Below are 23,212 nucleotides of genomic sequence, written 5' to 3'. Positions count from 1 at the left end.
AAATACCTGATATATAAAGAAATAATTACAACAAAAGGCTGTTTCTGGATTTCTAAGCTCAGGTCTTCTTGCTGTTTGGTTAAACTTTACAAACATAATTAATCTATTCATTTAGAAATAAACTGCTGTATGACTATATCTTGTATCTTGACAATTTTGCAGCTGAACACATTTATCACCAAATTATTCACAAGATAAATGCCAGGAAATAACTTTACTGACAACAACAACAAAAAAACCCAGCCCACACATGAGTCATTTACATGGATTCTTCATAATATTCACAGTCGTGTCTAAAAGGATAATCTTCCATTTCAGGGACAAACAAACAGATACATTTAGGAAGTGTTAGAATGTCCTACAAAAATGCCAGGAATAAATGTTTCCAGGATAATGTCTTGTTAAGTGGATCTGTTCATCTTCCCCCAAAAGAAGAAAATATTTTCAGCTTTTGTACGTGCTATGTCTGGTTAATTGGACTGGCTCATAAAACACAGCTTCTTGTTTTTTTAATCATGTTAGGGACTTCCCTGGTGGTCCAGTGGTTAAGACTGCACGCTTCCAATGCAGGGGGCGCAGGTTCAATCCCTGGTCGGGGAAATAAGATCCCACAGGCCGCACAGTGCGGCCAAAAAAAATAAAATCATGTTATACTTTTCTTACTTCTATAGGTTAAGGAAGAGACAGACAGAAAACTTTCCATCACCTCTGTCAGTTCTAACCAGTAACCTGGAATCTTTACATTTATTTTGTTGAAAACACACAACAGGTGCTCAATAAATATGTTGTTGCTTACTGTTGAAAGAAACCGACCTTGATTACTTCCAGATGCAAAAATACAAAGGTCTACCTTCTAGCCTAATGCTGACCCAGTTTAACAATGACTGTTCATTTCTGTTATCCACATGGGTTAAGCAAACAATAGAAGATCTACTCGAAACATTTAGAATTTCATTAATAAAGGCTGAAGTCTGCTTGTTCTGCAGGTTATAGAAAAGGTTTTGCCAAGCGAACTAATACTGTAAACAGAGTGTTTGAGACAAATGCTCACAGTACTCAAGAGCATGTTGTTTTCAAGGTACCTCAAGCATTTTCTCGTAACCATTTATATGAAAGCAGCATATGCTATTTATAAATAATTCATCTCTTCATTAAAGTGGGCCCCCTGAGCACCCCTAAAAGTAAAAATTGTTAATCTTGTATTATTTAATAAAGTAAATATCCATCCCATCCAAATAATCCACCATCATCTCCCAAATGTTAATATTTTTATCTTAAGGTGATGGGAGTTCACTTTTTTTTCTTTTTTCCTTATACCTTTCTGTGTTGTTTGAAAGTTTTCAGTGAACAAGTCATTATTTACATAATCTGAGATACACACTTTCACATGAAAAAATATAATAAATTTATTTTCTCTTCAAGAATAATTAAAATGACTTCAGTAGGAATGCATTTTATTCTTCTATACTTAATGAACTTTCTAACATATACTCAGTAAAATAGCAGAGGAAGGATAGATGCTGTTACCTTTTTCTCAAACTATGATTGCTACATACCTTTACAACACATTGAATTTCATCCCCACAATGGATGTGTTCCCAGGACTACATGTAAATCCAAATCTATACATTGTTTTACCACAAATCAATGAAAAAACACTGTTTATTTAAGAGACTCCACCATGTTTCTCTTTAATCAAGAAATCTTACTGTAAAGTGATAATCAATCAAATATACACAATATGGAGCCAAATGTTTATGTATGAACTCTGCTGAATATAGCAGACAACTATAGCTTCATGTATTATTTCTTACTGATAGCATAAATATACGGAAGCAAAATAAAGTTCACAATTGCTACACCGTTTTTTCTTAATTTGGATTTTCAAACATTCCACTGTACCTGTAATGAGGTGAAGGGTTGCCTCGTGCTTCACAATTTAAAGTTATTTTTTTATCCTCTGAACCAACAGGAAAAATGCTGTTGCTGGGTTCTTTGATAAACACTGGGCCTTGTAAGAGCAGCTCACCTACATGGGTGGGAAAAATAATCGTAATAAGTAAAAGCTACTGTACAAGCTGCACTCTACAATTAAAGAAGAAAAGCAAGCAACTAGTGTCTGCTCTTTTAAAAAAAAAAAAGGAAAGAAAAAGCAGGCTTTGCTTCTTCCCTCATCCACAAAGGTGCCCTGTAGGCACTGCTTTGTTTGTAAGCATCACTTAAGCCATCTTTAACAGCCTAGTAACACTTCTAAGAGAATGAAAATTACTATCAAAACCACTGCCATATTAATAAGATTACTTAAAAGAATAAATAAGGCTGTACTAATTACTTTTTGTAACATAAACTCTACCTAAATTATCGTTGGTAAATTACCTAGTCTAGGACGCCTTTCTGTCATAAGCCTCTTTACAAAACTTAAGCTGTATTGAAAATCAGTTGAATCCCTGACTATTGTCTTTCTCATAAAACCCTACCATGCCTGCAAATCTGAATGCTGACAATGTTATTTTGCATTCTGACCTCAGAACACTCAATATTTGGTGGGATTTCCATTTTACTACTAGCAAATTGAAAAGAAGGATACAGCACTGAACAAGGGTCCTTTAAAAAGTGTTCCTACGTTGGTTAAGAGAACTTGAACATTCTGAGAATTTCCACATACACACACACACAAAATTAAAAACCTGTGTCTTTGTACTATGAATTTCAAAAGGAATGAGATAATGCCATCACCAAATGCTTATGCTACTGCAATTGTATAATCATTACCAGAGCCTTTCTGAAAACAAACATATTCACAGGGGGGGAAAAAAAAAAAAGCTCTTTTCTGTCCTATCTTGAAATGCTCAGTAAAGTTGCAGAGAATGAATAATCAGACTAAGAGACAAAGACAACCCATGAACAGACGACAAAGAAAATGAGACGGGAAGTAACCCCCAAAAGCCCAGAAACCATTTTGGCTACTTAACTAAGTAATAACATTACAACATTAATAAAAATGTTTCCCATAATAACTGGAATAATAAAGTAACATAATACTGAAAATAATCATTGAAATGAAGAAAAAGCAGCAAAGCCACCACGTGAACCCCATGTGCCCACATCTTTTCTTTAATCTCCGCCACGCTCTGTGAGGTAAGTACCGTAATTATTCCCAGTGCACAGAAGCGAAGTGTGGAATCTAAGAGTGGTTAGGTGAAGCGAGCAAGTACACACAGCTTCTCAGAATGTACACACTGGAGATTATCTGATTCCAGTCCTTGTAGTGATACCCTCTGGACTTCTGCCCAGTGAATTTGGCCTTGCCATTAATCTGGCCTTTGGGAGGTAATCTATGTCTTACCTGATAGCAGTGCCTTTGTTTAGTGTGAGGACTGGCCACCCTGGGTCTGAGGGTGGGAGTGGCCACACCTGATAGTCCTGGATGGGGGCTGACCACACTAGAAAGACCAACCACATGACTGACAGTAGGAGATTTGGCCACATGGGATGAGGTGACTTGGAAACTGCTCTCAACCCCACATGCAATCAATCAACCATGACTGCAGAATGAAGCCCCAGTAAAAACTTTGGATGCTGAGGTCTGGCGAGCTTTCTGGTTGCCAATACTCCTCGTGTGCTGTCACACAAAAACACCAGGATGGTAACACATCCTGGGGACAACAAAAGCTTAGCATTCAGGACTCTTCTAGAGTCTGCCCTATGCTTCTCTTCCTTTGGCTGATTTTAATATGTATCTTTTCCCGGTAATAAACCATAACCATGAGTATAACAGCTTTCAGTGACTCCTGTCAGTTCTTCTCGTGACTAACCAAACTCAGAATTCACAACTGATGATATAAATGAGGGCAGTCTGGGGACTGTGCACTCAAACTTCAAAGTTTGGCTAACTCTGGGCAGCCTTGCACTGCAACATCACCATACGGTTAACCCTTACTACTGCCCACCATGATTTAAGAAAGCAGTGGGCTATCCTCGGAAGTCCCTGGTTTTTGTTTTCGTTTTTGTTTTTTGCTTTACAATGTTGTTACTTTCTGCTGTTTAACAAAATGAAATCAGCTATACATATACATATATCCCCATATCCCCTCCCTCTTACGTCTCCCTCCCACCTTCCCTATCCCACCCCTCTAGGTGGACACAAAGCACCGAGCCGATCTCCCTGTGCTATGCAGCTGCTTCTCACTAGCTATCTATTTTACATTTGGTAGTGCATATATGTCAATGCCACAAGTCCCTGGTTTTTATTTACACATAAGGGGAAAACGTCACAAGGAAAAAGAAAATCTCACTTTTCCTTTGCGGAAAAGGACAACCTCCAGAGGAAAGGAATTTTGAAACAGCTACTAATCAAATCAAAAAAGAACCAATGTTGTCATTTTCTTGAATTTTTTCCCTTCAAACAGTTTACTGCATAAAAATAAATACAAAAATGACAGTGTTTTATTAATTTGAACATACTTCTGTCTGTTACAATGTCTGTTTGTAAATATTTGCAAAGAGGGTGGATTTTTCATAGCATTGTTTCTAGTGCAATGGCTTCTGATTTATTTTCAGTGACATATATTTTATTCATTTAGGAGATGGTATAGCATCACTGTCCTGACGAACTGATGTACACAGGGCTTGAAAGCAATAATATTTTAACATAATGACATACATTTGAAACTAGCAGGTAAGTTGGGGAAGGAAACCAACAGAAGGAAAACTCGGTCTAGGTACGAAGGGGGTGATTTCAATGCAAAAGACAAAGAGAGGTTTTTTTAAAATTTCCTACAAGTGACCACAATGAAAACCCAAACATCCATCATCATCCAATAAAAGTCAAATTCCCAAATGATGTTCTAATTCTTCTCTAGAGACTGCTATACATTTTAGATGATGGTATTAAATACTTAGAAACATTTTTTGCTGAGACCCTTTTGAAAGAGGGATGATAATAGCTAATTTACTAACATTTATGTGCCAGGCACTGTACTCAGCCATTTGTCAGCCTCATCTCCCTATTCCCAGGCTGCCTTTGACCCATCCCCTACTTTCTGAGGTCCAGCTGCACCGCCATCCTTGTCTTCGCCTCTCAGACATGCTGAGCTTTGGGTTGACCTTCCTTCTTCTTCTTGTGCTCTGGTTTCCTTTTGTCATTCAGAACTCAGCATAACTGTCATCTTCTCAGCTTAAATGAGACTGCTCCCCCCCTCTAAGTCATTACTCACCCCTCACTTCCACCACGTATCAGCACATCTCACTGTCTCTCACTACCTGTAAACAGTATACACGTTTATAAGAGTGTTTGTTATTTATCTGTATCTAATTCATTGCTGCCTCCCCAACTCCTAGAAGATGGCAGATATTCAATATCTGCTGAATACACAATTAAGATGAATGAAGAAATTCTCTCAATAACTCAATATAAGGCAGATATTAATTTACAGCTGGTGACTGATAAAGCTAAGATTTTAATTCCAGAGCTTATTTTCTCACCTGGTAGTTGTTTGGCCTCCCCAGAAGAAATGAGACCCAGAGAGGTTAAATAACCAACCAAGTTAACACAGTGTTTTGGTGAGAGACCTGGGATCACACCCCAGTGGTCACAGTCTTGGTTTGTTTTCCGTTTCCATTAAACCACACTGTTCTAAATATGCTCAAAGGTGAAAATTAACCATCAGTTTGCTTTTTCAACTTCAGTATTTCCTGATGACACTGGAGTTAACAGCCTGTGAGGCACATACCCGCCATTTCTGAAATTTAAGGCTCCTAAAGGCTTTTCAGACCATCAGCAGCCATTCAAGAGTCTCCAACACCTCCTAAAATTTAAGTACAAATTAATAATCAGGAACTTCCCTGGTGGCACAGTGGTTAAGAATCCGCCTGCCAATTCAGGGGACACGGGTTCGAGCCCTGGTCCGGGAAGATCCCACATGCCGCGGAGCAACTAAGCCCGTGTGCCACAACTACTGAGCCTGCACCCTAGAGCCCGCAGGCCACAACTACTGAAGCCCGCGCGCCTAGAGCCCGTGCTCCGCAACAAGAGAAGCCACTGCAAATGAGAAGCCCGCGCACCGCAACGAAGAGTGGCCCCTGCTCGCCGCAACTAGAGAAAGACTGTGCACAGCAATGAAGACCCAATGCAGCCAAAGATAAATAAATAAATTTATAAAGAAAAAAATCAAACATGACAGGTTCGTCCACGCTTCATACTCAGAAAACACACAGAGGCCACTCAATCTTGTTTCCCCAGAATAATATCGGTGATGAGAGATGCCGGGTTATAATGTTCTAGTCTCCTGCCAGCAATATAAGCTTAAAAGGAAAAGATTCTGAAGTCTTTGCTAACCTAAAGCAAATTATCCAACAGTTTCTTCAAAGCTAATTTTGATCCTCCAAAGGACAAAACCTTGACTATTCATACAGATATTCATAACCAGCAAAAAGCAGCTTGGCTGAAAACGGAAGGGGGCCTCATGCCTAACTAAATGGATTCAATGTAACATTTAGATTGATGCTAAACTTTACTTTTTGTGACGGGGGCATTTTTTTGATATGCTGGCCTGGCTCCCAAGCTCCATTTTAAGTTTACAACCTAAAATAAACGGCATATAACACCTCCGAACAGGACTAATAATTCCAAAAATCCAATCCTGAGGTGTTTTTTTTCCCCTCCAAACACCCAGAGGCTACTAGTAATAACTCCCTTTGAATGTAAGTACAAGCTTTATGAGCTCCTAAGGTAATGTCACTAAAAGATCAAGCTGTGGCCAATCAATTCTAATGGTCATACTCCACACAATTTCCATGAAGAATGACAGAGAGGAACAAAGGATCGCAGGCAGTTGCATTACTTTTACTACAAGAAATAAAAGTCCTAAAATACTACAGTGTTATCTCTGAAATTCCTACAGAAAAGGAAAGCGTACCCCATTTTCCCTTGCTGACTTACATCATAGCTACATGACACAAAAAAGGAGGAAATGAAGAGGGTAAATCCAAAAAGAGAGCTAGGGTTGGTAGTGCTGTTTAAGGCAGAATGTAAAAGAAGGTGGATCTAGAAAGGAATATTCAATGTAGTTAAAAGAGATATCTGACCCAAACAGAAGGATCTCTAGCCCAGGACAGAGAAAGTAAAATAATATGCTGCCAGTGAGATGAGATCTAAATTCCAGGCCTTACTATTCCACAGGAAAGAAAATTTAAGATGGAAACACTCTGTAGCAGTGGGACATCACCTTTGATTTTGGCATCGGCGGTCTACAGCTAGAAAATGCTTTAAAAAAAAAAAGCAAGGGATGACTAAAATAAAATTCCATTTATATTCTTCCAATGTCAGGGAAGGCTGAAGAATTCAATCTTAAGATAATTCATTTCTTTAACAAATATTTGAAGGCCAGACACGCACACCATGTGCAAAACTAGCTGTGGCAGATACTGTCGGTTGTCTACACAGCAGTTCTTCCCTAATTGTTTTCCTTGCCTTCAGAACTTGCCTTTTCATCAGAGATGCTGAAAGAACCAGATATGTTACCTTTCCAGGACTCTTTGTAGTTTTTCACTGGAAAGCAGGGTAGACAGGGGAGATTGGGTTATGAGACCAGTAACAGCCAAAAAGGGGTATATTAGTTTGCTAGGTCTGCCATAACAGAGTACCACCACAAACTGGGTTGTTTAAGCAACAGAACTTAATTTGTCTCACAGTTTGGAGGCTAGAATTCTCAAATCAAGGTGTGGGCATGGTTGATTTCTTCCGAGGGCTCTGAGGTGAGGATCTGTTCCAGGCTTGTCTCCCTGGCTTATAGGTGTCCTCTTCTCCCTGGGTCTCTTCACCTCATCTTCCCTCTCTGTGTGTCTCTATATCCGAATTTCCCCCCTTAATAAGGATACATGCATAATGCATTTGGGTCCACCCTGATGATCTAATCTTCACTAATTACATCTGCAATGACCCTGTGTCCAGATAAGGTCACATTCCGAGTTCCTGAGGATTAGGGCTTCAACACACAAATATTGAGGGGATACATTTCAACCCATAACAAGAGGTAAAGGAAAATCTGCTAGAGGCTTCTAGGAAAGGGTCCTCACACCTTTGAGTTCTTGAACCAACATGAACCACGTTAACTCTAAACATCACGTGTTGGAAAAAATAAACCTCTGACTCGTTGTCACCTGCAGCTCAATCTACTCTAACTCACATGCTAAAAAAAAAAATTAACAAAACAAAACAGGGAAAAGACAATATAGCATACTTTAGATGAGAAAGAACAATAAAACATGAGGAATAACTAATTCATCCATTTCCCACACCTGGAAATGTTATCAAGCAATTAGGTTAAAAGGAAAAATGCTGGAGTGTGACAGCGTGACAGAGGGCATTAGAAAGTGCTAAAATTCTTTAAATTGCTAAGTTAATAGTTTACTACTTGATTTGCTCAATCGTTACTTCATGCTTTGCCCATAAACAGAAATGGAGAAACTGCATGAGAAGCAGTATTCAATAGTTACGGAATTGGAACTGAAAGTGGCTGTTCAAGCTTTACAAGTACTAGAAATAAACGTTCACATAAATGAATGCTCCTCCCTAAAGTGGCAGATCCTTTTCAACACATGACAATTTTTTTAAACCAAGAATTGTATTTTTCCTCTCCCTGCAACCTGCCTACAAAAAGCACAATAAGACTCATACCCATACACATTTACTTACCTAATAGTCATGTTTAAGGTTAAATATCTGGACTTTAGCACTTTAGTAAACCAATCACAGATTTTGATGAAAGTTGTCCTCTGTTTCACTGGATGGATGAATATTCAATATGTAATACAGTTGAGTAAAATAAGAGAATTTGGGAATACTTCTGAGGGTAGCTAATATTGTATCTTGATGCTTTTAATCCAATGGCTATATTTCTGATTTGTGAAATATCTTTACGTTTCAGTGATACGTTTAACCAATTTACAGTCATACTGCAGGAAATAACGTACTGGGGAGAAAACAAACTTAGAGGAGATGGGTTGAAGTCTTAGTAGATTAAAATGTTTTCATAATACTCTGTCTTTCTTTATTTAAATACACGTTATTGTCTTTTTATGAATGTGAGTTCTAGTGCTTTTGAATCTCCCTGACATCTTTCCATAATACCCAGTCCATAATTATACCTTTCTTGCTAGATGGCTTAATAGCAACTCCACATGATAAAAAAATGTTACAGTGCTATTGTTAGATGCAGTGTGCCATGTGTACAATACACCCAGGAATACACAATCCATGACTCATTTATTTGAAAAGAGAAAAAACACTTATAACTCCACTTTCTATTATACCAACTTTTACTGAATATCTCTGAAGTGTGCAAATTCATAAGGTTCTCCCCAATCATACTGAATTGAAAACACTTCATTAATCAACTCTTTTAAAAACATTTCTTTAGTATACTGCTCTCAAAGAATTTAATAGAGCTGGTTATATCTGTGGTTTCTATTCTTTACCAAAGAGATTGGGTCAAGGCTTTCTGGGGCCCAAGCATGACTTTCTTCGTGTATTTTAGAAAGAATGTTTCATATCAAACTCTAGTTGAAGGCTATTGTTTTCTATGAAAAAATAATTATACAATAAAGAATTCCTAAGGTTGTAATGGAGAAGCCGTTAAGAAGTAATGAGAACTGGTGATTGCATTTTGTAGCATTTTTGCAGCTGTAATCTCATAAAGCAGAAAAGAGCATACTCTTTTCCTGCCTGCACCTCCATAAGCAGAAGCCAGCACTGTGTTTGTAAATGTCTAAGTATATGAAATACCCTCTAGATCTCTCTTCCCACTTCTTTCCCCAAACAAGGATCCTGCTTTTATATTTCTAGACCACTGAGGGGAATTAAGCTGGGTTGTAGGGAAGGTATGGAGATCAAAGAAAGCAGGACAAAGGACAACCACTCCCAAAACTGTATTTGGAACTATGGGTGTTGGTAGGGGAAAGTTTCTCAGAGTTGCAGAAACTTAAATAGTTAAATAACTTTTCAAATTATTTTTCATTTGATCCACAATTAAGATTTATTTTTCATCATGATTTATTGTAGACACAGTGTGCATGTGTATACACACACACACAACTGATTAAAAAGTTTCTTGAAATCATACTAATTCTCACTGCATGCTGAATCATAACATTTTTTCTCTTCTCTTCTATTCTATTCCATTTTCTACCCCCAATTTGATAATCCATGGTCTAGAAGCACCCTTTCTTGTCCCCAGTGTCCTAGATTATTATCTGGGGGTGGGGGGGGGTGGGGGGAGCGGAATTGTAATGATTGCAAGGTATTTCTTTCATTTCCTTCATTTAAGAATGATACCAACCTTGGCAATGAAGGAAAAGACCCAACCACATTCAAAATGGTGGTTGCAAGATGCAGTGATGACAAGAGAGCCTTCTCCAAATCTGTTTAACAGCTACATCCTCCGTAGGCTTGGGGAGAACAAACAACATTGTGCACTACTCCTAGCCTGGCAATGAAGGAAACATAGTTTATTCCAAAACACAGTGTTCCTCAGTTCTGTATAACATGGAGCAAAATCCCTTGTCATAAATACTTCAAAAACACATGCACAGTCTCAAATGTCAACAAAGAAAAAATAAACACTGACCATCAGGCCCTACTCTAGCCACTTTGCATCTACCAAGTCACCTTACTCTCAGTGAATATTAAACACTGAATAAAAAATGGTACTCATTTGAACGTTACTGCTTTCATTAATACTGACATGGATTATAAATAATAATCCTGAGGGCCGGTGAGGATGAGTTACCTCTCTCTATATTTTTGGTACCACCATTCTGGAGAACCTTTTGGTGGTAGGTATGAGAAGCTACAGTCATGTAGGAGGTCTAAAGAAACTCCACTAAATGATTTCATTAATCCTTCCTCCATATAACCATTTAGTAGTAATCTTTCCCCATTCTGAATTCTTAGAACAATTTTTGTGTATTTCATTCAGCACAATTTCCCTAGCCTACTATATACTACGTTTACTTGTTTTTCACTCACAACTCCTCCATCCCCAGTCTTTAAACTTTTAAAAGATAGTGACTATATTTAACACACGTTTCAACCCCCCTAAGCATCCCCATCGTATTGTATATATTGGATAGCTTGGTAAATGAACATTTGAAAGGAAATGTGTGTGTCTATGCTTCATTGCAAATGGTTTTAACTTACAAAATGTTATTGCTGATCAAAGAAAGAATCTGGCCAGTCTCAGGACAATTGTATAAGCAAGTATCCTATCTCCAACCGGAATATGTATGTCCAACTACAAAGTAATCCATTACATGAAAATATGAACTTACAGAAGCTAACTGAGTAACTGCATCTCTGACTCTTAGAAATACCCCCACTGTGTTCTTACACTCAAGGCATTCACTGTTATTAGGCGGCTATTTCTGTTTGGGCAACTTGCAGGATCTTGGTCACCTACAATTCAGCCACTCCCTCAGAGTACTGAAAACACAGGTACTACGCAGGAGCTGCTTCCCTAAAGCCACATACGAATGGCACTTTTATAAGCAACAGCACTTTATTAGTAATCTCTTGTATAATTTCTGAGTGCTGAAGCAAAGCCCCGTTTCTGGATTTAATGACTTGTTTGAACAGTCACCAGAGTCATTAAAAACAAAAAAAGTTGAGCTTTTGGTAGGCTGTATATTGCCCAGATCCCTAAGGAAGTTTTCTGGGCTTAAAGTTACTTTCAAGAGGGGTTTCAAGAGGGTTTCAAAACATCAGCATTTGCACAAGTTTTACCATTCCACGGAGTGGATCTCTTTGCAAAACAACCCCACATCTGTGATACATCATTTATGTGAACCACAAATTTACTTAACACATAACCAGCATGGAATTCTCACTTTAGTCTAATTCTTCTAAGGTTAGGATTTCAATCAGTCGCCTGTTGGCTGCCTGAACACACTCCACAGTTCTGCCTCTTTATCTCAGAATTTGAGCTTTACTTAGGAAGCCACGTTTGTTGTTCAGATAGAACCTGAGCTAGATTGTCTTTTCAGGGTTTTGTAAATCTGAGATTCTTTAATTATATGAAACGTGTATGATGTGACCCATCATATATATTTGGAAACTCTGGTTTGGCCTCATTTAAAAATCCAAATGTATTTGGCATAAAGTCAAATGTCACCTTTAAAAAAAACCGTAGGTCTAGCAATACTGGGCCTTCTTTCTCTCCTGGCACTCCTCATCTGGGCACTGTCATACAGAGAGAGCACATTCTCAGCTTTCCCTGAAGGCAGCCCTACAGGGAGTAACACATTCTGGGTTGTCAGTAAGAACTGCGCCTATAATTATGTGCAAAATAACTGTGTTTACCAAATAAGTTGTCTTGAACTGACTGATACCATTCTTCTGCCTGGAATGCTTCCCCAGTCTATCATTCAAGACACAGAGTCTCTTTTGATAGTCCAGCCAAAATTAATCCCACTTTACCAGAAATTCAATTGGATTATACCTCTCTCAAGCCTCTATATTTTAGTAATTTGTGTGCAGGTTTCCTCCTTTTTCCCCAACCTATGGCTTTTTATTGCCTTACGGCAAAATACTTTGCCCACGATAGTACAGTAAGCGCTTGACAAAAAATGATCTTAAAAAACATGTATTTATGCTTTAGGACAGGGGTCAGAAAACTATGGGCCACGGGCCAAACTCAACTGCCATCTGTTTTTTTATGACACCTTATTCAAAAATATAATATTCCACGACACATGAAAATTATATGAAATTCAAATTTCAGTGTCCATAAATAGTTTCACTGGAACACAACCATGCCCACTCGTTTATGTGTTGTCTATGGCTGCTTTCACATTACAGTAGCAGAGACGGGTAGTTATGACAGAGACCATATGGGCCACAAAGCCAAAAATATTTACTATCTGAATATTGTACAAAAATGTGTGCTGACCACGGCTTTAGGAAGGACCATGTCTATTAGCAGAACAGCGACTTTGCCTTGGGATAAACAAGATTTTTTTCCCCAATACTTCCATCTAGCTTTAGGCAAGTCACTTAAGCTCTCAGAGCCCCTGAGTTCTCTACTGTTATGCAGGAATGATACCAATATTATAGGGCTTTTGTTGCAAGGATAAGCAAAAAATTTTAATACAGCAGCAGTGCCATAAATGGTATTGCTATTGCCTATTTTTGCTTAGCCCTCAAATAAAACTTTTAATTACCTCTGACTGAGGACTAGTAACTTATGACACTGTGGTCTGATAAATGACTTAATTCATTAGAGTCTCATACCTACATGGCATGAAAACCAGGATGGAATTGTCCTTATCTTCATGGTGGTTGTGAGCACGGGCACCTGTGTTCTCTTATCTGGTTTGAGCAAATAATTGCAAGTATTATGCCTAAGACAAAAGGTGCCTATTAATCAGTGGAGGGTGATAACTTCAAAATATTTTTTAAAAAAGGAATCTTAATAACACCCATGGCACCAGCTCTCACTGAGAGACGATTCTCCAACAAGTATTTACTCTCCACTCTGTTTCCAAATAATTACTCACCAAAGCAGTATCAATGGAAAACTCAACAAAATCACAGCAAACAGCTTTCAAAAACCCCATGAAGCAGAAAAAAACATGAGATTCTCTTATACTGTTGTAAGCTGAATGTTTATTTTCTCTCTTCTCCCGTAATAGGAATAATTGCCACAGCACTGAGGATTCTCATTTTACTCTGCTGTGTAATCAAGCACATAAAAAAAGCACGTGGGGCACGGCATATGCTGCAGTAAATATTATATCTTAACTAAAAGATGGATGGTCACTCAGAAACCCATGCAGCACACTGTTCAACAGCCAACACTTCGTAACTACCTACATAATTATGCTCTGCATATGACTACTTTTATATATTTCTTGTACATATGTTTGAGTTTAAATATCATGTGCAAGAGTGTGCACACACACATGCATACTCATGGGATCAGAATGAAAAGCTCTGTTTTCCTACACAGTCAAAAAGTCAAAGTATTTAAAAATCCTATGAAAAAAGAACCCCCAGTAATGAAAATCTCATTTGGAGGCTAAAATTCCAGGAGCCCTGCTACAAAAACTTAAGGCTAGTATAAAAACACACAAAAAACACACATATTGCCATCTGTCCGTAAACCTCCCTGGGTGGCACATCAGATTGCCCTTTATGTTGTACAGAACAAGAGAGTGTATGATGCCGCAATGAACAAGGTAGAACAGGGAAATGCTATTCCCAGTATTCAGGTGTTCTCTGAATAACTGTTGAAACTTACCAGTGCCCCATGTCCAGGGCCAAAACCAATCAACGTCACAACGGCAGCAACTGATCCCAGCATTGCCTGGATGCATTAAGTCCAGTCGATAGCAGCCTTCACCGCCCCTCCTTGCTTGTAGGATTAGAGGAGCAAAGAGTGTTCACATGCTTGGAATTAACAATGAATTAGTCACCAGAGCCGCTCAAAACGGCAGCCTACAAATTCCACTCTCGCAGGTCAACAAGACACCATAAAGGTGTCGTCCACGCAAAAAAAAGTCAATGGAGTCACAGGTTCAGAGGATGTGAATTCATGAATCACTACACCATCTCACACCATCACACACCATGCCTTAAGTTTTCTTTCTTGACTACCTTCCACAGATGATGGGCCTTCAGTGACTATGCAATAAGACGAAGAAAAGAGCCACTTCTTCCTTGAAATAGTCTCCCAAGGTCACTTATCACAAGCTGGGGCTCAGGTCTACCTGAGACAGTCCTCCTTTTTTTTTTTTTTTTTAACTGTCCTTTTAGTTAAAAGGAACAAGTTGCCTCCTGTTTAAGTGACAGGTGGAAATATTATCTTTGTCTCCAGCAGTGTCATAAATAAGAAAAGTAAACCCGGGTGGTATAAAGAGAAAGCAGTAAGTCAAATACCAAGATAAGAGCTTAATTCCTCAGCTGCCAGGCAGCAGCTGGAAGAGGAAGCACATTGGTAAATCTAGGTAGCCAGGGAGGGGTGCAGGAGTTTTCTGTCTTTTCTTTTTTTTGCCAAGATCGAGTTTGTTGTTTGTCCTTCTTTTTAAGCAATAAATACCCAAAATGTAGTGTGACCAAAAAGCAGTGTTTCACACTCAACAGATGCTTTTCAAAATGAATAGAATGTTGAGCCAACATTTTATTATCAGCAATATTTTAATCTTAACCATCTAACATGGAATTTTGTAAGTAGTAGTATCGCACTGACCCAAAACTGCACGATTGCATTTGTAATCCAACGGCAGTTATTTCAGGCTCCAATGATTGTGTCATTGATTTGAAAGATAAAAGAAATAATAAATAAAAAAGGATGTCGAATAATTTTCATTTATATATTTATCTACTGAGGGACAAATAAATTCTAACGTTTCAGCCATTTATAGATGTCATTTACCTTCTCACTTTCACTGACACCCTTCAAAGAAATAAATGTGGTGCTCCTCGTGGGCACTGTTAGCTAGCCTTCTGTAAAAACAAAAGAAAACTGGCAGTCACTGGACAATTACCCACCACAGAAAAATGGCTAAGCCTCTCTCCTTGCCACAGCTGGCAAATAAAAAGCTGTTCAATAATGTGATACTGCTTTAAGCTTATGGAAAGCCATATCAGAACAGATAAAATGACTATCTTCTCCTATAGTTTCTTCAAATTATACACAGAGAAACTTATATATGTAAAGATGCATCCATAATTTGATTGTTCCCTACCACATAAAATAATTTTAAATTTAAAAACATCTTTATCTAAAATAGCATCCAGTGTTGCATATCTAATCACAAAGTTCTGTCACTTGACATTGTCTCAGACTTAAAGTGTGGACTAATGATCAAAGAAAGTAAGATGCAGAAGTGAACATAAATTGTATCTTCATGTCTCATGGGTGGGGAGGAAAAAGCGACAGGGCACCCTTAGGGTTCACCAACAAAATGGGATTAAGGAGCCCTGCCACTTCCCCAATTAAAATATGCAGCAGTTTTTGAGTAAGAATTTTCCTTTGAAAATAATATGGATGCAAAAACGGTGCCTGTTTATGGACATTTTGTTACATCCAAGCTATGAATTTATGGAAATGGGAAGAGGGTTTGGGTGCGGGTGAGGTTTGGAAAAGATGAACGGCCGATGGCAGGTGATCCTAGAAAGTGGGGAAAGGGATCCCCATGGAATACCCCTCAGGCTTTTTCACTGTCACAGGATCCGAATGATATATTAAGAAAAAAAAAAAAAGTTTTAAAACTGAGAGAAAACAAAAGATAAAAAGTAAGAGTTGGACACCACACAGATGACGTGAGAATTACAGAAAAACACAGTAAAACGCCTTGCACACTGCCTACCATGGAGGACAGCCAAGCAATGATGGGCATTATTTTTATGCAAGCTCAGAGGCACCGAATGACAGCCGGTATTAGTGAGGAAACGGCTGATTTCCACACTGGTGAGCATTTCCAAACACTCAGCAGTGGGCTGGATGAATCAGCAGAGTCACTTGAAGCGATACACATTAGTGTGTGTCCACAATTCATTCCAGAAAAGCACATGACCATCCTCAAGAGGGAAAGACAAAGGAGATAAACACAGAGGCCAGGGCTAGAATTGTATCATGAATGGCAATGTGTCCCTCAGCCACCTGGCCCACCAAGGCAATCCTGAGTCAGTTAACACCAACTAAGCCTCCCACTTTTTGACTTCGGAGCAGCTCTATCTACCTCATAGGCACCATTTTCCTTTTGGTACCCCAGCCTCCCTGGGGCAACACTTTCTGTCCATTCACTTGAGCCTATTCACCTGGAGAGCAGGTAGAAGATGCTGAAAATGCATAAAAATGTTTGCAATACACAACTCCTTCCAGTGCACACCTAGTCTGTTGTGCGCGCGCACACACTCACACACACACACACACACACACACACACCTGCCTCCCAAACACTGAAAAGTATCAACACTCTCCCTTACCCGGCACCAGAGAGGAACCATTTGGTTCTTTGCTGTAGGAGGATCTACAACACACCACACTCAGAAAAGGCTTAGTGCAGCTGAAAGCTCCACAGACAGAAACTCAGGCAATCTAGAACAAGACAGCACTGGACCAGTAACTCATTAACGGGCTGTGTGTGAGAGAGGGCCTCAAACACTCTGAACTGTACTGTTCTCACTGACAATGTGAGCAAAGTCTGCAATACAGAAGCATGTGTACAAAAGCATATGTATGTGTATGAGCATAAATGCAATCCAGTTTCACCAAAGATTACTGTTATCAATATATTTCCTTTCTTTCTTACCAACTATTTCTTCCTGGTATCACTATGAAGACACCTCCCCTTGATCTTGATCTCCTGCTCTGATACCCCAGCCACGCACACACACACACACACACGCACACACACACATAAACTGGGTTTTAATCTTTTGGTTTCAACAGACTTCCAGCTCATATCACCCAGACACTCTTCAAGCACCTCCAAACTCAACATGCCCAAGACACATCCAAATCCCTTCCTCCTTCTGCGTTTCTTATTTCTGTTAATTTTCTCATTATCTCCCCACTCAACTTCAAAACCTCAAAGTCCCCTTCAACAATCTCTTCTCCCTCACCAGGCACAACCATCCAATTGTCCATCACATCCTTTCAGTTGTGACTCTGTAATTTGTCTCATCTCCGATCTTATCTTTTTGACTCCACCTGCCCTAGTCTGGGCATAAGTTATCCCTCACTTGACAGTAACTTCCAAGCAGGCCTTCTTTCTTTTAGTTTTTCTTCCTTCCAATGTATCCTACAAACATCCTATTGGGGCAAAGGTCTGTATATAGCAAAGCTAAGATGCCAACATTCCTGACTTAGCAATCTCTAGGCCCAACATTTTTTATCTAGCCTTCCTCTACCTCTTCTCTCCAAGTGTGTGATGGGCAGAATGTAGATTTATAATTTCCAATGGAAGTATAACTATAGTTTATAACACTGTATTCTATAAGGGAAATTTGCTGAGAGAGTAGAACTTAAATTTTGTCACCAAAAAAGAAAGATACGTAACACATATATAAGTTTACATTTTCTAGTAATAAGAGAGGAAAATGAAACAGGTGAAATTAATTTATTTGTATATTGTATATATCCCAATATATCAAAATATTATCAATTTAATATGCAATCAATATAACTGCTAATGGAATATTTTCTCTCCTTTTTTCATAATATGTCTTTGAAATCCAGTGTGTATCTTACACTTATGACAACTCTCAGTTTGGATTAGCCATGCTTCAAGAGATCAACAGGCCCATGTGGCTAGTACAAAACACACTGGGCAGTGCAGATCTAGAGAAACATAGTCTGTGTTTGAAACCTGGCTCCACTTAACTGCATGTGACTTTCAGCAAAGTAATAATCTCTCTGTACCTCAGTTTCCTCAGGTAAAGTAACAAAAATAAAGTTATTAGGAGAATTAAATGAAATTAATTAACACAAACAGATTGCTTAAGCTGGGGTTGACATGCAATACAGTTCCAATATACATTGATAGTCATTATTAATAAAGCTACTGCATGCTTGCCACAAATACATATAACTAGGAGCCAACTCTATTTTACACTTTGCTCTAACCTTGAATGGTTTTCTTCTGCCTGACTGAATGTTTGTGTCCTCCCCAAAGTTATATGTTAAAGCCCCAACCCCAGAGTTAGGAGGAAAGGCCCTTGAGAGGAAATTAGGATTAAATGAAGTCATGAGGATGGGGTCCTCATAATAGGATTAGTGCCCTTATAAGAAGAGACCATAGAGCTTGCTCTTTGTCTCTCCCTGCCTTGTGAGGATACAGCAAGAAGAGAGCCAAATGCAAACCATGAAGAGTGTCCTGTGAGGAAGTGATCAGCCGGCACCATGATCTTGGACTTCTCACCCTCAAGGGTTATGAGAAATAAATTTCTGTTTAAGCCACTCAGGCTATGGTATTTTGTTATAGCAATCTGAGCAGACTAAGACACTGCCTTGTTCTCTTAGATTATGTCCAGTTTTAACATAATGGTTATATCCACGGGCTATGGAATGAAGCTGTCTTATAGATTACTCTTTGACTTCCCTTATTAACTACGTGAATTTTAGGAAATATCTTAACTTCTCAGAACCTCAGGCCCTCATTTACAAAATAGGGATCACAATAGCACAAGGTTCAGAGGATGTAACTCAGGCAAGGCCCTTTGCTCAAGTGCTTGGTACAAAGGAAGCACTCACTACATTTTCACTCTAATTATTATTATATTAAGACCCAGCTCAAATGCTGTTCTCTCCATAAATATTTTTTCTTCCTTCCTTTCTATAAGATCTGTCTTCTTAGAGCTTCCATGCCAGGTTTTTAGTATTTTTCTTAAATAGGATCCTAAATCTTAGCATTTTTTTCTCCTCTCATTGTTTGCATTTGCCTTCTTTCCTTCCTAGACAGACAGCAACTGAATGATTCATCTTGGACTCCTCCACAGCACTTAACACAATGCCTCACACAAAGCAGACACTCAGTAACTGCCTGCCAAATGGCAACTCCGGTCGCAATGTATGAGATGCACTGCAGAAAGGAAGGAAAAGCAGGCAGAAAGATGAGGAGCAACGCCAGGGCAATAGTTGAGATGAGAGATAATAAAGACAGGACCTGCCTATGGAAAGGTTTACTGTAAGTGGGAATAGGGATGGGGTGAGAATACAGGACAATGAAGAGGAAGAGTAATTTAGTGTAACAGCATAACCACTGCCTTCCCTTTGCAAAAAATGTGTTAACTGACTAGAATCAAGATTCCTTTTGTTGTGGCTTGTATAAATGCATACATATGTGTGAGTATGTTATACTCAAAGTTCACCATTATTCATGAGTTAATACTTAAGAATGCACCCTTACATACCAGGAACCCAAATCCATTTAGCTCTGCTAATACAATTCATGGAAAGACATAATTTGCACAGGGGTACTTAAAAACACTTTCATATGATGAGTACTTTAAGACTGTTTAACACTTAGGCAATACTCAATTAAATTGGTTTGAATGAGCACTTTTATTTGCAGGAGTCAGTGAACCAACCAACAGATACTTTTGAGACAATAGCTACTTTAAGAGCTAAATAAAATTGTGGGTTTTATTTAAGCTTATGTGTTTGTTGAACTCTAATAGCATTTCAAATACCCATTATTCCAAAGCCTTCTTAGGCACCACGAAGCTTACAAAAATCCAATAGGCGGAGATCAAGGTTATAGGAACAAAACACACCAACAATGCTTGCTTTTTTCCCCCCTGATTTTCACATGCATACTCTGATAAGCCGTCAAGATTTAAACAGGATAAATGAAAAGCAATTCAAGATTTAGGCAATTGAGGGAATTATCTGAAGTAAGTTTACTGGTGAAAACACGGAGGATGTCAAGATTTATAAGCAGAGATCAGCGACATCTCCATTTCACCAGTATCAATGCTATCAAATCATATTACACTGCACACAAATAAATACTACAGAAAAAAATGACAGTCATTTGGGCTTATGACAACAGTTTACTTGAAGTGCCACATCCAATGCCACAAACTCATTTTCTCAGTGATTACAGGGTGGCGGTATTAGAACCAATTGAAAAATATTCCCCAATTATGTCAGGGAGAACTTGGAAAGTTTATTTTGCTTCCAAAGCTTTCCTTAATCACTATTTGTATGACAGACTAGCACAGAAAGATTTTCACATTAAGATGACAAAGAACAGCATGGAATCTATGATTAAGGGCACTCAAAGATGTGTACCAGTAGGCTCGGTTTGTATTTGCACACAAACTATTGGCTTTAAAACAAGCAGAGTTTATGATTTGCAAATGCAGCCCAAACATGTGTATTTTGTTTGTATATACTGTCCATTATACACTACACTGTTAAAGGAAGCCAAGGCTCATGCTTGATGATCACGCATTTTATCCTTATTTATAATATCAACAATTTTTAAAAAATGATTTAGGGCTTCCCTGGTGGCGCAGTGGTTGAGAGTCTGCCTGCCAATGCAGGGGACACGGGTTCGAGCCCTGGTCTGGGAAGATCCCACGTGCCGTGGAGCAGCTGGGCCCGTGAGCCACAATTACTGAGCCTGCGCGTCTGGAGCCTGTGCTCCGCAGCAAGAGGGGCCGCGATGATGAGAGGCCCGCGCACGGTGATGGAGAGTGGCCCCCGCTTGCCACAACTGGAGAGGGCCCTCGCACAGAAACGAGGACCCAACACAGCCATAAAATAAAAAATAAATTAATTAATTAAAAAAAAAAAAAAGATTTAATCTAGGTGATCTAAATCATCTCGTAAAGGTATGGTCTCATAGTCTCAGTTATACTACATTTAGGTATACCTATGAGTGGACACAAGCCTTTACTGCCTTGGTAACTCCTGAAAGAGGCAAACATAAATTTCACAGGTTAATGCAGCTCTGTGGAATAGGGTTATGCCAGGTCATAGGGGCTAGAGGTGGGGCATTTACCGCTTTTGATGATGTTTAAGCCAGAAGGGGGGGTGGGGGGGACATGTCAACATGATTTCATCAAGGACCTCGTGTCTTCTGATTTCTCTGATCTCAATGCAAGAATCAGCTTTTCCCTCAGGCTGGCTTCCCAGGTGATTAGAGGTTAGCCACCTACAGCAAGCAGGGTGTTCGGATTCCTCATTCAGATACACTAGGAGAAAGGGCACTTCCCACAAAGTTTGAACAAAAAGTCCTTGAATCAATCAAACCTTATGGCCAAAAAAATAAAAAAATCCCATGAGCTCAATGGCTTAAGCCAATCACTGGGGCAAATCAGATGGGTCCATCTATGGATCTCTGCATGGAGTCAATCTCTTCCAGGCCTCAGGGCTGTTTCATCATTGCAGAAAACAGTAGATATTGGAGATACCAACACAATATCCACTACAAGAAAGTTAAACACAACTAAAAATCATCTTCCCTTTTGGATTAATGGCTACTTATTTTCACAAGTAATTTCCAGCTACTACCAAAATAATAATAGATTGCAATGTGTTGATTGTTCACTACAATTTTAAGAGAATAATTTGATGAAATAAGAACACTAGAACTTTTACAGAAATATGGTATTTTCCATGATGGTGTTCTAAACTAGGCATCAACAATGATTTCAGTTATCCAAGGAAGCTTCCCTTACCAAAAGACTTTTATTTGCCTTGTTAGTAGTCCCACTAAAAGATTAAAAGTAAAAACAGAATAGTCTCTGCAGTTTAGAATTTCCACATGCATTGATTAAGGATTTGCCTACATTCACCAAGTACTGACACCTGAAATCAGAACTCATCTGACAAGGGATTCAGTATTTGCTGCTAATACACACTCAGGAGACACAACTTTTCATGGGAAATCAGAAAGTCCCCATTAGCGGGTGCCTCCGTCTCACTGTGAGGACAAGGACACTGGCAGTAGAAGTTCTGGGAAGTACTCCTTGGCTTGAGCCCTCCGAGAGTCTGTCATTAGCCCCACCAAAGAGCCCAGGTAGGCTCCAGTGTGTTGGGTTGCCTCACGCCAAACAACGAACAGGGAGGGAACCCAGCCTCACCCATCAACAGTCAAGCAGATCAAAGTTTTACTGAGCTCTGCCCACCAGAACAACAGTCAGCTCTACCCACCACCAGTCCCTCCCAACAGGAAATTTACACAAGCCTCTTAGAGAGCCTCATCCACCAGAGGGCACACAGCAGAAGCAAGAAGAACTATAATCCTGCAGCCTGTGGAACAGAAACCACATTCACAGAAAGACAGACAAGATGAAAAGGCAGAGGGCTACGTACAAGATGAAGGAACAAGATAAAACCCCAGAAAAACAACTAAATGAAGTGGAGATAGGCAACCTTCCAGAAAAAGAATTCAGAATAATGATAGTGAAGATGATCCAGGACCTCAGAAAAAGAATGGAGGCAAAGATTGAGAAGATGCAAGAAATGTTTAACAAAGACCTAGAAGAATTAAAGAACAAACAGAGAAGAACAATACAATAATTGAAATGAAAACTACACTAGAAAGAATCAACAGTAGAATAACTGAGGCAGAAGAACGGATAAGTGACCTGGAAGACAGAATGGTGGAATTCACTGCTGCAGAACACAATAAAGAAAAAAGAATGAAAAGAAATGAGGACAGCCTAAGAGACCTCTGGGACAACATTAAACGCAACAAC

At 39.1% G+C, this 23,212-nt stretch overlaps 1 protein-coding gene across 1 annotated transcript in view; it reads right to left on the bottom strand.

Annotated features, from left to right (window-relative positions):
- Window positions 1-23,212, bottom strand: part of CNTN3 (contactin 3) — a 310,295-nt gene that overhangs the window by 194,619 nt on the left and 92,464 nt on the right. The window contains exon 3 of the mRNA XM_068557391.1: window positions 1,903-2,029. Within this exon, the coding sequence (XP_068413492.1) occupies window positions 1,903-2,029 (127 nt within the window). The remainder of the gene's footprint in view (window positions 1-1,902; window positions 2,030-23,212) is intronic.

Source organism: Eschrichtius robustus, chromosome 12 (genome assembly GCF_028021215.1).
Source record: "Eschrichtius robustus isolate mEscRob2 chromosome 12, mEscRob2.pri, whole genome shotgun sequence".
Classification (NCBI taxonomy): domain Eukaryota; kingdom Metazoa; phylum Chordata; class Mammalia; order Artiodactyla; family Eschrichtiidae; genus Eschrichtius; species Eschrichtius robustus.
The sequence above is the reverse complement of the archived record's forward strand: the minus strand, read 5'-3'. Positions and strand labels throughout refer to the sequence as shown.